The sequence below is a fragment of the Globicephala melas genome, chromosome 11, assembly GCF_963455315.2.
Source record: "Globicephala melas chromosome 11, mGloMel1.2, whole genome shotgun sequence".
NCBI lineage: Eukaryota > Metazoa > Chordata > Mammalia > Artiodactyla > Delphinidae > Globicephala > Globicephala melas.
In genome coordinates, this window is record NC_083324.2 from 74,050,179 (window position 1) to 74,067,960 (window position 17,782).

The following is a 17,782-nucleotide window of genomic DNA, read 5'->3' on the forward strand; positions in this document are numbered from 1 at the left end:
TGAAACTGGTTCCACTGAACTACATCGTATTGATTTCACCTCAATATTTTATCAAGGTCGCTTTAAAACCCAATACTATTTGTTAAGCTGCGATTTACCAACTTCGTATACAAATTAAATGAGAATATTTGGTAATCCATTATTCAGTCACAGATCAGAATATCAAAATAGATGGGGACAGATTCCCGAGAACTCTCCCCAGGCCTCTGTCTTTCTACGTAACCAATTCTGGTTCAGCTGATAAACCACTCTTGAGCAGCCTTCCTGACTGAGATTAGCTCCTTCCTAAACCTCCTTGTTTCAATCTACTGAGAATGATTTAATCAGGAAAGAATCAAAACACCCATTAAACCTCTAAGGGGGAGACCTTCAAGATGGTGGAGGAGTAAGATACGGAGATCACCTTCCTCCCCACAAATACACCAGAAATACATCTACATGTGGAACAACTCCTACAGAACACCTACTGAATGCTGGCAGAAGACCTCAGACCTCCCAAAAGGCAAGAAACTCCCCACGTACCTGGGTAGGCAAAAGAAAAAGAAAAAACAGAGACAAAAGAATAAGGATGGGACCTGCACCAGTGGGAGGGAGCTGTGAAGGAGGAAAGGTTTCCACGCACCAGAAGCTCCTTTGCGGGCAGAGACTGCAGGTCGTGGAGGGGGGAAGCTTCGGAGCCACAGAGGAGAGCGCAGCCACAGGGGTGCGGAGGGAAAAGCGGAGAGATTCCCACACAGAGGATCGGGGCCGACCAGCACTCACCAGCCCGAGAGGCTTGTCTGCTCATCCACCGGGGCGGGCAGGGCTGGGAGCTGAGGCTTGGGCTTCGGTCAGAGCGCAGGGAGAGGACAGGAGTTGGTGGCGTGAACACAGCCTGAAGGGGGCTAGTGCACCACAGCTAGCCGGGAGGGAGTCCAGGGAAACGTCTGGAGCTGCCCAAGAGGCAAGAGACCATTGTTTTGGTGAGCACGAGGAGAGGGGATTCAGAGCGCCACCTACACGAGCTCCAGAGATGGGTGCGAGCCGCAGCTATCAGCACGGACAGCAGGGACAGGCATGAGATGCTAAGGCTGCTGCTGCCGCCACCAAGAAGCCCGTGTGCGAGCACAGGTCACTATCCAAACCTCTCCTCCCGGGAGCCTGTGCAGCCCGCCACTGCCAGGGTCCCGTGATCCAGGGACAACTTCCCCAGGAGAACGCACGGCATGCCTCAGGCTGGTGCAACATCACGCTGGCCTCTGCCACTGCAGGCTCGCCCCGCATCCGTACCCCTCCCTCCCCCTGGCCTGAGTGAGCCAGAGCCCCCCAGATCAGCTGCTCCTTTAACCCCCTCCTGTCTGGGCAGGAACAGATGCCTGTGGCCAACCTACACCCAGAGGCAGGGCCAAATCCAAAGCTGAACCCCGGGAGCTGTGCAAACAAAGAAGAGAAAGGGAAATCCCTCCCAGCAACCTCAGGAACAGCGGATTAAATCTCCACAATCAACTTGATGTACCCTGCATCTGTGGAATACCTGAATAGACAATGAATCATCCCAAATTGAGGCGGTGGACTTTGGAGCAACTGTAGACTTGGGGTTTGCTTTCTGCATCTAATTTCTTTCTGGTTTTCTGTTTATCTTAGCTTAGTATTTAAAGTTTATTATCATTGGTAGATTTGTTCATTGATTTGGTTGTTCTCTTCCTTTTTTTATACATATATATAGATTTTCTTTTTCCTTTTTCTCTTTTTGACTGTGTATGTGTATGCTTCTTTGTGTGATTTTGTCTCTATAGCTTTGCTTTTACCATTTGTCCTAGAGTTCCGTCTGTCCGTTTTTGTTTTTTATTTTTTAGTATAGTTTTAGAACTTGCTAAAATTGGTGGATTTGTTTTTTGGTTTGGTTGCTCTCTTCTTTCTTTTTTTTATTACTTTTTAATTTTTTATTTTTAATAATATTTTTATTTTAATAACTTTTATTTTATTTTACTGTATTCTTTCTTTTTTTCTCCCTTTTCTTCTGAGCCATATGGCTGAAAGGGTCTTGGTGATCTGGATGGCTGTCAGGCCTGTGCCTCTGAGGTGGGAGAGCCAAGTTCAGGACATTGGTCCACCAGAGACCTCCTGGCTCCACATAATATCAAATGGCAAAAGCCCTCCCAGAGATCACCATCTCAACGCTAAGACCCAGCTCCACTCAATGACCAGCAAGCTACAGTGCTGGACACCCTATGCCAAACAACTAGCAAGACAGAAACACAACCCCATGCATTAGCAGAGAGGCTGCCTAAAATCATAATAAGGTCACAGACACCCCAAAACACACCACAGGATGCGGTCCTGCCCACCAGAAAGACAAGATCCAGCCTCACCCACCAGAACACAGGAACCAGTCCCCTCCACCAGGAAGCCTACACAACCCACTGAACCAACCTTAGCCACTGGGGGCAGACACCAAAAACAACGGGAACTATGAACATGCAGCCTGTGAAAAGGAGACCCCAAACACAGTAAGTTAAGCAATATGAGAAGACAGAGAAACACACAGCAGATGAAGGAGCAAGGTAAAAACCCACCAGACCAAACAAAACAAGAGGAAATAGGCAGTGTCCCTGAAAAAGAATTCAGAGCAATGATAGTAAAGATGATCCAAAATCTTGGAAATAGAATGGAGAAAATACAAGAAATGTTTAATAAGGACACAGAAGAACTAAAGAGCAAACAAACAATGATGAACAACACGATAAATGAAATTAAAAATTCTCTAGAAGGAATCAATAGCAGAATAACTGTGGCAGATGAACGGATAAGGGACCTGGAAGATAAAATAGTGGAAATAACTACTGCAGAGCAGAATAAAGAAAAAAGAATGAAAAGAATTGAGGACAGTCTCAGAGACCTCTGGGGCAACATTATATGCACCAACATTCGAATTACAGGGGTCCCGAAGAAGAGAAAAAGAAAGAGATTGAGAAAATATTTGAAGACATTACAGTTGAAAACTTCCCTAATATGGGAAAGGAAACGGTCAGTCAAGTCCAGGAAGCACAGAGAGTCCCATACAGGATAAATCCAAGGTGAAACAAACCAAGACACATGTTAATCAAACTATCAGATATTAACTATAAAGAAAAAATATTAAAAGCAGCAAGGAAAAAAACAACAAATAACATACAAGGGAATCCCCATAAGGTTAACAGCTGATCTTTCAGCAGAAACTCTGCAACCCAGAAGAGAGTGACAGGACATATTTAAAGTGATGAAAGGGAAGAACCTACAGCCAAGATTACTCTACCCAGCAAGGATCTCATTCAGATTCATGGAGAAATTAAAACCTTTACAGACAAGCAAACGCTAAGAGAATTCAGCACTAGCAAACCAGCTTTACAACAAATGCTAAAGGAACTACTCTAGGAAGGACACAAGAGAAGGAAAAGACCTACAATAACAAACCCAAAACAATTAAGAAAATGGTAATGAGAACATACATTTTGATAATTACCTTACATGTAAATGGATTAAATGCTCCAACCAAGAGACATAGACTGGCTGAATGGAAACAAAACAAGATCTGTATATATGCTGCCTACAAGAGACCCACTTCAGACCTAGGGACACATACAGACTGAAAGTGAGGGGATGGAAAAAGATATTCCATGCAAATGGAAATCAAAAGAAACATGGATTAGCAATTCTCATATCAGACAAAATAGACTTTAAAATAAAGACTATTACAAGAGACAAAGAAGAACACTACATAATGATCAAGGGATCAATCCAAGAAGAAGATATAACAATGGTAAATGTTTATGCACCCAACATAGGAGCACCTCAATACATAAGGCAAATACTAACAGCCAAGAAAGGGGGAATTGACAGTAATTCAATCATAGTAGGGGACTTTAACACCCCACTTTCACCAATGGACACATCATCCAAAATGAAAATAAATAAGGAAACACAAGCTTTAAATGATACATTAAACAAGATGGACTTAATTGATATTTATAGGACATTCCATCCAAAAACAACAGAATACACTTTCTTCTCAAGTGCTCATGGAACATTCTCCAGGAGAGATCATATCTTGGGTCACAAATCAAATCTTGGTAAATTTAAGAAAACTGAAATTGTATCAAGTATCTTTTCTGACCACAACGCTATGAGACTAGATACCAATTACAGGAAAAAATCTGTAAAAAATAAAAACACATGGAGGCTAAACAATACACTACTTAATAACCAAGAGATCACTGAAGAAATCAAAGAGGATATCAGACAATACCCAGAAACAAATGACAATGAAAGCACGACAACCCAAACCTACGGGATGCAGCAAAAGCAGTTCTAAGAGGGAAGTTTATAGCAATACAATCCTTCCTCAAGACACAAGAAACATCTCAAATAAACAACCTAACCTTACACCTAAAGCAATTAGAGAAGAACAATAAATCTGCAAAGTTGGCAGAAGGAAACAAATCATAAAGATCAGATCAGAAATAAATGAAAAAGAAATGAAGGAAACGATAGCAAAGATCACTAAAACTAAAACGTGGTTCTTTGAGAAGATAAACAAAATTCATAAACCATTAGCCAGACTCATCAAGAAAAAAAGGGAGAGACTCAAATCAACAGAATTAGAAATGAAAAAGGAGAAGTAACAACTGACACGGCAGAAATACGAAGGATCATGAGAGATTACTACAAGAACTATATGCCAATAAAATGGACAACCTGGAAGAAATGGACAAATTCTTTGAAAAGCACAACCTTCCAAGACTGAACCAGGAAGAAGTAGAAAATATGAACAGACCAATCACAAGCACTGAAATTAAAACTGTGATTAAAAATCTTCCAACAAACAGAAGCCCAGAATCAGATGGCTTCACGGGCGAATTCTATCAAACATTTAGAGAAGAGCTAACACCTATCCTTCTCAAACTCTTTCAGAATACAGCAGAGGGAGGAACACTCCCAAACTCATTCTACGAGGCCACCATCATCCTAGGTACCAAAACCAGACAAAGATGTCACAAGGAAAGAAAACCAGAGGCCAACATCACTGATCAACATAGATGCAAAAATCCTCAACAAAAAACTGGCAAACAGAATCCAGCAGCACATTAAAAGGATCATACACCATGATCAAGTGGGGTTTATCCCAGGAATGCAAGGATTTTTCAATATATGCAAGTCAATCAATGTGATACACCATATTAACAAATTGAAGGCGAAAAACCATAGGATCATCTCAATAGATGCAGAGAAAGCTTTCGACAAAATTCAACACCCATTTGTGATAAAAACCCTCCAGAAAAGTAGGCATAGAGGGAACCTACCTCAACATAATAAAGGCCATATATAACAAACCCACAGCCAACATCATTCTCAATGGTGAAAAACTGAAACCATTTCCTCTAAGATCAGAAGGAAGACAAGGTTCTCCACTCTCACCACTATTATTCAACATAGTTTTGGAAGTTTTAGCCACAGCAATCAGAGAAGAAAAAGAAATAAAAGGAATCCAAATTGGAAAAGAAGAAGTAGAGCTGTCACTGTTTGCAGATGACATGCTACTATACATAGAGAATCATAAAGATGTTACCAGAAAACTACTAGAGCTAATCAATGAATTTGGTACAGTAGCAGGTACAAAATTAATGCACAGAAATCTCTTGCATTCCCATACACTAATGATGAAAAATCTGAAAAAGAAATTAAGGAAACACTCTCATTTACCATTGCAACAAAAAGAATAAAATACCTAGGAATAAGCCTACCTGAGGAGACAAAAGACCTATATGCAGAAAACTATAAGACACTGATGAAAGAAATTAAAGACGATACAGACAGATGGAGAGATATACCATGTTCTTGGATTGGAAGAATCAATATTGTGAAAATGACTATACTACCCAAAGCAGTGTACAGATTCAATGCAATCCCTATCAAACTACCAATGGCATTTTTCACAGAACTAGAACGAAAAATTTCACAATTTGTATAGAAACACAAAAGACCCCAAATAGCCAAAGCAATCTTGAGAAGGAAACATGGAGCTGGAGGAATCAGGCTCCCTGACTTCAGACTATACTGCAAAGCTCCAGTAATCAAGACAGTATGGTACTGGCACAAAAACAGAAATATAGATCAATGGAACAAGATAGAAAACTCAGAGATAAACCCATGCATGCACGTATGGTCACCTTATTTTTGATAAAGGAGGCAAGGATATACAATGGAGAAAAGACAGCCTCTTCACTAAGTGATGCTGGGAAAACTGGACAGGTACATGTAAAAGAATGAAATTAGAACACTCCCTAACACCATACACAAAAATAAACTCAAAATGGATTAGAGACCTATATGTAAGGCCAGACACTATAAAACTCTTAGAGGAAAACATAGGCAGAACACTCTATGACATAAATCACAGCAAGATCCTTTTTGATCCACCTCCTAGAGAAATGGAAATGAAGACAAAAATAAACAAATGGGACCTAATGAAACTTAAAAGCTTTTGCACAGCAAAGGAAACCTTAAACAAGACCAAAAGACAACCCTCAGAATGGGAGAAAATATTTGCAAATGAAGCAACTGACAAAGGATTAATCTCCAAAATTTACAAGCAGCGCATGCAGCTCAATATCAAAAAAACAAACAACCCAATCCAAAAATGGGCAGAAGACCTAAATAGACATTTCTCCAAAAAAGACTACAGATAGCTAACAAACACATGAAAGGATGCTCAACATCACAAATCATTAGAGAAATGCAAATCAAAACTACAATGAGGTATCACCTCACACCAGTCACAATGGCCATCATCAAAAAATCTACAAACAATAAATGCTGGGGAGGGTGTGGAGAAAAGGGAACCCTCTTGCATTGTTGGTGGGAATGTAAACTGATACAGCCACTATGGAGAACAGTAGGGAGGTTCCTTAAAAAACTAAAAATAGAACTACCATATGACCCAACAATCCCACTTCAATATGCCAAGATCCCCAACAATCTCGGCATATACCCCAAGAAAACCATAATTCAATAAGAGTCATGTACCACAATGTTCACTGCAGCTCTATTTACAATAGCCAGGACATGGAAGCAACCTAAGTGTCCATCAACAGATGAATGGATAAAGAAGATGTAGCGCATATATACAATGGAATATTACTCAGCCATAAAAAGAAACGAAATTGAGTTATTTATAGTGAGGTGGATGGACCTAGAGTCTGTCATACAGAGTGAAGTCAGAAAGAGAAAAACAAATACTGTATGCTAACACATAGATATGGAATCTAAAAAAAAAAAATTGTACTGAAGAACCTAGGTGCAGGACAGAAATAAAGACACAGACATAGAGAATGGACTTGAGGACATGGCGGGGGCAAGGGTAAGCTGGGACAAAGTGAGAGAGTGGCATGGACTTTTATATACTACCTAATGTAAAATAGATAGCTAGTGGGAAGCCGCGGCATAGCACAGGAAGATCAGTTTGGTGCTTTGTGACCCCCTAGAGGGGTGGGATAGGGAGGGTGGGAGGGAGATGCAAGAGGGAGGAGATATGGGGATATATGTATACATGTAGCCGATTCACTTTGTTATAAAGCAGAATCTAACATACCACTGTAAAACAATTATACTCCAATAAAGATGTTAAAGTAAAAAAAACTCTAAGGAAAATCCTTCTAATTGTTGATATTTAAATAGATGAGAGAACAAGAAAACACGGAACTTTGTTTCATAGTTAACATCAGGTAGATTTCAGGGGAAATGACGTGCTCTGAATAAATTATAATCTGTGTTAAAACCTGGTTATAATCCAAGAGCAAAATTCCCAGTTTCTTTCCAAAAGGCTATGTGTCATTTTCTTACTTCAAATAGTCTGCTGATGATAGCTCTGGAGGTTCTAATCACATATAATTCCTTGGACTTCAAATTATTTTTAGCCCATCATTTCAACTGTTCAACTCCAAAATAATATTATTATAAAACTACCTTTATATGGCTTGAAATAATTCCTAATCCTCTGGGCTATCAAGATTGCTTACAAAACCAATAAAATTCAGAACAAAGACTTCCAGTAATTGTGTTCAGGCAACAGAGTTTGGACTTCAGCAGTTGGCAAAAACAGTCCAAGTTTGTGAAACAGCGATCATAAATCCTACTCTTAATGTCACACAGAGCCATACTTTAATGTAGAAAAAAAAAGGCTCTTTCCCCCCAAAAATGTTGGCTATGTTTTACAACGTAGCCTAGTAATAGATTTTACAATTAGAAATCCACATCCACAAGGGAAGGTTTGATCCATTTAGACTCTGTTGTTAAAACGTCAGAGAAATCCGAAGTAAACTTTCGCAAGACCTCCAAAAGGAATATTTACTCTGATGGCCAAGAATGCTTCCACTAAATCAAGCTGACTCTTAAAATGGAAGCTTCATATTCTGGAAAATGCTTGTACATAGACAACCTCATTCCCTAATTATTTCAAATCAAGGAGTTAAGCATTTTCACGCAAATTCTTACAACACACCCAAAACAATTCTACCCGCTTGAGCAAAGCAAGTCTCATATGGCCAACCAATTTACCTTTCTAATAAGTGCTGCAGGACTTGGGGTCCAATTTAAGAAACTATTGTTAGAACAGTCATCAAACTGCAGGAAGAGTAAGGGGGAAAGAGAGCTTGTGCTGCGTAGGGAAAGGCAAATTAAGCTTTGGGCAGAATAGGGGAAAATAAAACTTTTTTTTTTTTTTTTAACAACATCTGCTTCCTAGCCCAAGGGGTATCCCCTGCAATCACTATTCCCAACACCATTGTTAGACAGACCTCTGAGTGGCAGACATCGAGATCTGATTCAACACAGTCTCCCATACAATCTTGTTGTGTGTACCCCCAATGTCAACTGATAATAGAACAGGCTTTTCTGCTCTTGCTATGCATGCCAAGAAAAGTGCCAAGTAAACATTTTCAAAAACTTCCAAACATTAACCACAAAGAAGCAATGGAAATATTGGGGGGATAATGCCACATCTCCCCCTGTTTCAGGAGCAGAAAGGCTTCTTACCTTGCTCTCATCCCCTTCAAACACCGACTGGTGGACGTTGCATGCAAAGAGTGAGTTTGGGAGGTCCGTGAAGTCCGTGATTGCTTGAAAGGCCTCCTCCGTGAAACACTGAGTCACAGCCCAGTCTCTGTCTATGCAGCAGAGCAGGAAGAGTCCTCCATCTTCCGGGATGTGCCCCTGCTGCCCCAGGCTCCTCGTCCCAATGAAATAAGAGTCTCCCCTCATTCCTGAGGATACAGAGACGGATGCATGTTAGAGTAGGATTCGATTCCTTAAAGCTTGGTTTGAAGGTCGCAGTTCTGGAGTGTCGGGGGCAAGAGAGGGGAGTGTGATTAGGAAGAGAAGCAGGGGCTGTTAGAAGGGGGAAGACCCAGCAAGTTCACATTTTCCCCTTGATCTCTGAGTTACAACTTCCCACACAGCTCTGCTTGTGGGCAAGAATCCAGTCCCAGCTATGGGCAAAAAAAAAACCCACTTGGGCAGGACTGGAGTTGGAGGCCAGGGGCTCCAGCCTAGCTATTCAGTGTTTACTAGACTGGGAACCTTGGAAAGTTATGTAAGTTCTCTGAGCCTTGCTTCCTTAAGAGAATCAAATGGATTCAGACAAAAATGCACATAAGAAAGTGCTTTGATAAGTTACATAATGAATTATATAATACCACGACCATTACTGCTAACGCTTATCACTTCTTGAGTTCCAGGAATGATTCTAAATGATTTGCGTGCCTTAACTGACCTATGAAATCTCCATCTATGTGGTTGGTACCAATATTATCACCATTTTACGGAGGGGAAAAGCTAAGGAACAAAGCAATTAAGTAACTTTGACAGGGTCCATGACAAAATGGCAGGACTAGGATTCAAACTCAGGGAGTTTGGCACGAAAGTCTGCTCTCCTATACCACGGAAATGAAGCAGATCAAAATTACTCCAAGTCTATATTTAAGGAAGTACAACCTATTTCATCACCACCTGAATCCTGATTAGGGTAACTCTAATAGTTAATCATCTATCCTAATGAGGACACACACACACACACACACACACCCTCTTCTGCCTGGGGTCATTACTCTAATTTGTGAACTCTGGATCTTAAAAAATCACTACTATCTTGGCTGATCCAAGGTATACAGATTCCCCACCCTCAGAGTCCCCAGTGTGAAGCTTTCCAGTATTAATCTCATCTACCTGTGTTCCATGATTCTATTCTTTCATTACCCCTTACATTCAAAATTCTACCCAACTGCAGCCAGTTGGAGACTTTTTCCAATTTTTGATACTGGTACATAATTCAGTAGATTTCATCAGCTTTCCTGCTTTTCCCCTGCTTTCCTACTTCAACAACAGTCAATGTCTATATTTTTCCTTTGTATCTATTTTCATGTCTATCATACTATTCTGTTCAAAGATCAGTGATTAAAGTCCCAGAAGGTGAAATAACTTGCCCATGGGTACCCAGATAAGACTGCCTGGCAATTACCACGTGGCTGCTGGATCATCCTCTGTTTCCCCCAATCCCAGCAATGCAGAACCTCAGGGTAAAAGACAGAAAGGCAGTACCGCAAAGTGTCACTCTGCCCTTGCCAAGTTTAGGTAAGACGTAAATTCTAGATTCCCACACAAGTATGGGTTTCTACTTATATCCCTCTCGAACTCTGAATGCAGTATTGTGATGAGGTTGTTTTTTCATTTTTCCTAGAAACAAAGCCTAAATGGCATCCTGATAAACAGTATTTGATGGCAATATAAATGATGCATTACATAGAAAATCTTAGGCCTGGTTGGATACAGGAGCCAAAAATGAAAGAATCTGAAATAATAACCAAAAAATTAGATCACTACAATTGTGGAAAATAAAAATGTCATTCTATATAAAATATAATAGAACCACTCCTGTATTCTAAAGTTCTCAAAACTCCAATTAATGCAACATTTTCTGTATTTAAATCAATAAAATACGTATTTTAAATAAAAATATGGTACATGGTTTAAGCTTTATTTTTTTCCATAATGAATTCAAAATATATGAACATTTTTATTTAAAAAAAATTTTTTTATTATTATTTTTTGCCCACACTGCACAGCTTGTGAGATCTTAGTTTCCTGACCAGGGACTGAACCCAGGCCCTTGGCAGTGAAAGTGCAGAGTCCTAACCACTGGAGGAATTCCCTATGAATATTTTTAATTAGAAGAAAAAACTTCAATGAAATACTTAAAAGTATTTATTTCCCTTCATATTCATTTACACTGTTGCTTCAGATATTTTAGCATAATATGCATAATGACTATCACATTATTATTAGAGTACTAATTATTTTAATAGTAAAAATAATTACTAAGAACATTAAGACACTTTTACAGGTGACCCTTGAACAACGTGGGGGTCAGGGGCACCAAGAGACCACGCGGTTGAAAATTCAAGTATAACTTTAGAGTCGGCCCTCCTTATATAGGGTTCCACATCTGCGGATTCAACCAACCTCAGATCCTGTAGAACGTACTCCGTGAAAAAATTCTGTGTATAAGTGGACCTGCACAGTTCAAACCCATCTTGTTCAAGGGTCCGGTGTATTTTCATCAATGGATTATAGGAAAACCTTCTGATAATAAAGTTACAATCATCCAGTATCATGAAATATAGATATTGTCAATTTTGGTTTCATTTTTAATCCTGTCCTTCTTAGATAACATTTTAAAAATTAATCAGAATGGATCCCATAATGTTCTTAAACGGGTCTGACACTGTTTCAATTATTCTTTTTTTCAAAGAGAATTAAAATCCATTGCTGAACAAATTAATTAAATAGACCAAATATTAAGCCTCACTCAGGACTCATTTTAATCTACCCAAATAGCCTTAACTTCTGTTCTAAGCTGTAACAATACGATTACCTCTGTAAGACTTTATTTTAAGCTCATTACTTTCAGTCAAGATTTAAAAGGTGAATGCATTTTTGGCAAACAACTTATTCTACTTACATGGAGAAATACTTTAGAAGTCAGAGCGTTGAACAAAGAAACCCTGGTTTCTCTTCCCAGTTCCACTGCTGACTCACCTCATAATTTGGAGAAATCTATTGATCATTCTGTGACTCCGTTTATGTTTGTAAAACAGGAAGAAAAAACCCTATCTGCCTCCCTCGGCTAAGTAGGAAGAGGCAGAGGAATGAAATAGGGATGAAAAAGTGATCAAAATCAGTGTTAATCACTCGTAAAAGGATATGTACTCGGAAGCACTATAAAAGCACATCATTAGGATCATCTCAGAGCAAGACTATTATGCTTTGGTATAACCACTAACCTTCAGTAAACCCACATAAACAGACAGAAAGGGAAATGCTGAAGATGAAAGGAATTCCAGCAACAACTGACTACATAGCTTAAGAAGATTTACTTATGTTGTCATTATTTCTAAATCTGAGGTTGGTCATCCAAAAGAGAACAGCTGCTTTCAGCTCAAAAGGCAACTCTTCCAGGAGGGTTCTCCGACCTCCCCCAGGACCCATGAATTTAGCAGCCTTTCTTTGCAGTCCCTGAGTACCAGCCTAGCCTAGCCCTCGCACAGTTCATTCTGCACTGCGACTACTGTATCTCCAACCAGAATGGTATTTCTTGAGAGCAGAGACTGAGCTGCCTTCGTCCAAGGTATCTTCAGCCTGGTACATCTAGAAAGCCCTCAAAATATTTGACTGAGTTAATGAATTATGTAAAAAGGGGTCACTGTCAGGAAAAAACAGACCAGCAAGTGAGTTACAATGATCGACTTAAAATATATACTCTAAAAATGTTATTTATTTCAAATGTATACACTAATAATAAAAATTAACCCACTCATTTCAGATTTAATTTTAAAAATGAAAGATAACAAGAACCACTCAAAGGATTCCTTTAGCTAAAAGTAAAAATTTGTGGAGTATAACTAAGATAACATGTATGTTTTTTTGATTATATGAGTTTACTGAAGAAAAAACTGGCAAAATCAGAAAGGTACGAAAAAAGAAAAGAAAACCATAATCCTGCTATCCAGAAAACTCCGTTAATATTTTGGCATATTTAGTTCCAGCGTTGTTTTTTCATGCGTAATTCTGAAACAAAATTGAGAGCTTGCTGTTTAGTATCCCACACTGATACAGCCAAGAGCAGTTCCCTGTATCATTACATATTCTTTGAAACATTAATTTTAATTGCCACATAGAATCCCAGTGTATAGATCTGTCATAATTTATTTAACTATTCTTCTGTTGTTTGACATTTAGAAAGTATATATTTCCATCATTACATTTATCTGGAAAAGAAAAACCACCATCTACTTTTAAAATATAAAGTCTCCCCAGGGAGAACCTCAAAATTTCTTGAGATGCAGAGAAGAGACATTTATATGAAATACTGGAAAGAGCCCCAGGGGCCTACTTGGGTTCTGGTTCTTCTGTAAGTTGCATGTTTTCTGAGCTGTGGTTTCCATGTTAGCAAAATGGAGAAAGACTGCGGTCTTGTCTACTGTGAATATCAAGCGAAAGGAACCAAGTGAATGTCTTCTGAAGGCTCCAAAATAATATGTGAATTAAAGCCACTTATTACTATGTACAAGCTTGTCAAGATCAGAGGAACCTGGCACTACAGAGGCGGTTGCCATCCACCACTAATAAGGCTGTAAACAAGTTTCAGACTTCAGTGAACGTCCATGATGTGAGCCCATGTCACTAAAATGAGACACAAGCAGGGATGCCCGTGAATATTTGCTATGGGTCTGGTTGGAGAGCCAATAGAAAGGAAAGTTATTTATAGGGCAAAAAAGACTCATTAAAAATAAAAAAACAAAAAACACTGCCCCTCCCCCAACACCACCAAGAGCAAAAATAACTGTTTATTTAAATATTACAAAGTAGGTGGCAATGAGAATATAAATGATTGAATTGGACTCCTTTTAAAGGAAGAGGAAGCCTGGAGAGTGGAAGCTTCTCAACTGTTTCATTACTTTGCTACAATGTGAAAATGTTTTCATCCAAGATCCTCAGAAGACCCGACAGAACTTATTAAATAAACAATAAAAGACCTAAAATGAAGACAGTATGGTTCCTACCACGAAGACTAGCCACTTGACACTTAAAGATGCCTGATCAGCATCAAAGAAGTAGCAACTGAATAAATATTTCCGGCGTAAGTGAATATATTCTCTCCCCCTCAATATTAGATGATCTAGATGATCTAGATGATCTAGATAGATCATCTAGAATTAGATGATCTAGACATTACTGGGTTTCTACACAAGGAATTAATCTTTCCAAAACTCCCACTTTTCACTCCTAACAACATTTGATATGGTACAAATCCAGGAAAAGAGAACTCGAAGAGACATCTGATTCTGTCGGATACCATTATTGTCACAGGGTTAAATATATGCATGAGATTTAGATTTCTGAATTGCAGAATCCTAAAAAATACGACCTTCCTAGGAATGGGGTGTAGCTCGTGAGAATGGGGAGCCATGCATTTTGCCCATGGGAGTTCTGATCTAGACAATCTTAAACTAGATATAGAAGGAGAGGGAAATCACAAATAAGCCCATGAGAACAGCAGAGAGCCATGGCAGGAAAAATAAAATTGTTAGTATCCATGGAGATGTTCATACTAGCTTCACTGTCAAGTAAAATCACCCCATTAATAGTGTGATGTGTGATCTATGAAAAAGGCAAATGGCACCTTGGGAGGGGTGGTGTGATGATAATCTTGAGCGCCCTGAACATGCAGAAACTAACATGGCTGATTCTGAGTACCCCCTAGAACAGAAAAACTGGATTTTTTTCCTAAGGAAACTATCCCATCTTATTGAGGGGTCAAAAGTCATGTCATCTAAGAAACAGGGGCATTGGGTAGACATAGCATAGGGAAGCACAGGCAAGAGTTCTTGAGTGAAATCACAGTTGCCTTCAAACTCTGAAAGAGGAAATATTTTTCGTGTGTGGCACTAAGAAAGCAGAAGTCAACCAGGGAAAAATAATTTAGTTTAATAAAAGGAGCCATGGATCTTTTAACAATTCGCATTAAAACAGAAATGTCTTGCCTCGTGTCTCAGTGAGCAACTTGTCCCAGTGACAGCCAATGAATAAGCTCCACAGAGCAGGTGATATCGATCTTGTGGGATTGTCACCTAGGGATTCCAAGGACCAGGGAGATGGCTGGCTGACATTTATTTTTAAGGTCCCTTCTCACCTTGATATTTTTATCTTTCCATGACTGGAAGAAAATACACAAGAAAAGAGACATCTGTTTATCTCTGGGCTTAAAGGTGCTCAAGAAAGGGGAACTTATATATAACCTGTAACAAAAGCATTCTCCAGGGTTGAAACTTTTATCTGATGCTCATAACAAACCTGCCTATATTTTTTGTCTTCTAGGTTATTCAAACTAGAAAGCAGGAGGCGGCCGAAGCCGCGACAGTCGTGCGCACGGCTGGCCGGATACACCAGAAATACATCTACACGTGGAACAACTCCTACAGAACACCTACTGAACGCTGGCAGGAGACCTCAGACCTCCCAAAAGGCCAGAAACTCCCCACGTACCTGGAGGGGATTAAGAGCGCTGCTTAAAGGAGCTCCAGAGACGGGCGCGAGCCATGGCTAAAAGCGGGACCCCAGAGACGGGCATGAGACGCTAAGGCTGCTGCTGCCGCCACCAAGAAGCCTGGGTGCGAGCACAGGTCACTATCCACACCTCCCCTCCCGGAAGCCTGTGCAGCCCGCCATTGCCAGGGTCCCGGGATCCAGGGACAGCTTCCCCGAGAGAACGCACGGCGCGCCTCAGGCTCGTGCAACGTCACGCCGGCCTCTGCCGCGCAGGCCCGCCCCGCACTCCGTGCCCCTCCCTCCCCCGCGGCCTGAGAAAGCCAGAGTTCCCGAATCAGCGGCTCCTTTAACCCCTTCGGGTCCGAGCGAAGAACAGACGCCCTCCGGTGACCTACACGCAGAGGCGGGGCCAAATCCAAAAATGAGCCCCGGGAGCTGTGAGAAGAAAGAAGAGAAAGGGAAATCTCTCCCAGCAGCCTCAGGAGCAGCGGATTAAAGCTCCACAATCAACTTGATGTACCTGCATCTGTGGAATACCTGAATAGACAACGAATCAACCCAAATTGAGGAGGTGGACTTTGAGAGCAAGATTTATGATTTTTTCCCCTTTTCCTCTTTTTGTGAGTTGTGTATGTGTATGCTTCTGTGTGAGATTTTGTCTGTATAGCTTTGCTTCCACCATTTGTCCTAGGGTTCTATCCTTCCGTTTTTTTTTTTTAATATTTTTTCTTAATAATTATTTTTTATTTTAACAACTTTATTATATTTTATCTTACTTTATTGTACTTTATCTTCTTTCTTTCTTTCCTTCCTTCTCTCCTTCCTTCCTTCCCTCCCTCCCTCCCTTCTTTCTTTCTTTCCTTCTTTCTTTCTTTCTACTTCTACTAATTCTTTCTTTCTACTTTTTCTCCCTTTTATTCTGAGCCGTGTGGATGAAAGGCTCTTGGTGCTGCAGCCAGGAGTCAGTGCTGTGCCTCTGAGGTGGGAGAGCCAACTTCAGGACACTGGTCCACAAGAGACCTCCCAGTTCCACATAATATCAAACGGCGAAAATCTCCCAGAGACCTCCATCTCAACACCAGCACCCAGCTTCACTCAACGACCAGCAAGCTACAGTGCTGGACATCCTGTCCCAAACAACTAGCAAGATAGGAACACAACCCTACCCATTAGCAGAGAGGCTGCCTAAAATCATAATAAGGCCACAGACACCCCAAAACACACCACCAGACGTGCACCTGCCCATCAGAAAGACAAGACCCAGCCTCATCCACCAGGACACAGGCACTAGTCTCCTCCACCAGGAAGCCTACACAACCCACTGAACCAACCTTAGCCACTGGGGACAGACACAAAAAACAACAGGAACTACGAACCTGAAGCCTGCAAAAAGGAGACCCCAAACACAGTAAGATAAGCAAAATGAGAAAACAGAAAAACACACAGCAGATGAAGGAGCAAGATAAAAGCCCACCAGACCTAACAAATGAAGAGGAAGTAGGCAGTCTACCTGAAAAAGAATTCAGAATAATGATAGTAAAGATGATCCAAAATTGTGGAAATAGAATAGACAAAATGCAAGAGGGCTTCCCTGGTGGCACAGTGGTTGAGAGTCCGCCTGCAGATGCAGGGGACACGGGTTTGTGGCCCAGTCCGGGAAGATCCCCCATGCCGTGGAGCGGCTGGGCCCATGGGCCATGGCTGCTGAACCTGCGTGTCCAGAGCCTGTGCTCCACAACAGGAAAGGCCACAACAGTGAGAGGCCCATGTACCACAAAACAAAAACAAAAACAAAAACAAAATGCAAGAAACATTTAACAAGGACATAGAAGAACTAAAGATGAAACAAGCAACGATGAACAACACAATAAATGAAATTAAAAATACTCTAGATGGGATCAAGAGCAGAATAAATGAGATAGAAGAACAGATAAGTGACCTGGAAGATAAAATGGTGGAAATAACTACTGCAGAGCAGAATAAAGAAAAAAGAATGAAAAGAAATGAGGACAACCTCAGAGACCTCTGGGACAACATTAAATGCACCAACATTCAAATTATAGGGGTTCCAGAAAAAGAAGAGAAAAAGAAGGGGACTGAGAAAATATTTGAAGAGATTATAGTTGAAAACTTCCCTAATATGGGCAAGGAAATAGTTAATCAAGAC

At 40.5% G+C, this 17,782-nt stretch overlaps 1 protein-coding gene across 2 annotated transcripts in view; it reads right to left on the reverse strand.

Annotated features, from left to right (window-relative positions):
- Positions 1 to 17,782, reverse strand: part of RCAN2 (regulator of calcineurin 2) — a 265,161-nt gene that overhangs the window by 209,494 nt on the left and 37,885 nt on the right. For both annotated transcript variants that reach the window (XM_030870540.2, XM_060307476.1), the window contains exon 2: positions 9,049 to 9,275. In XM_030870540.2, the coding sequence (XP_030726400.1) occupies positions 9,049 to 9,273 (225 nt within the window). In that variant the 5' untranslated portion in view covers positions 9,274 to 9,275. The remainder of the gene's footprint in view (positions 1 to 9,048; positions 9,276 to 17,782) is intronic.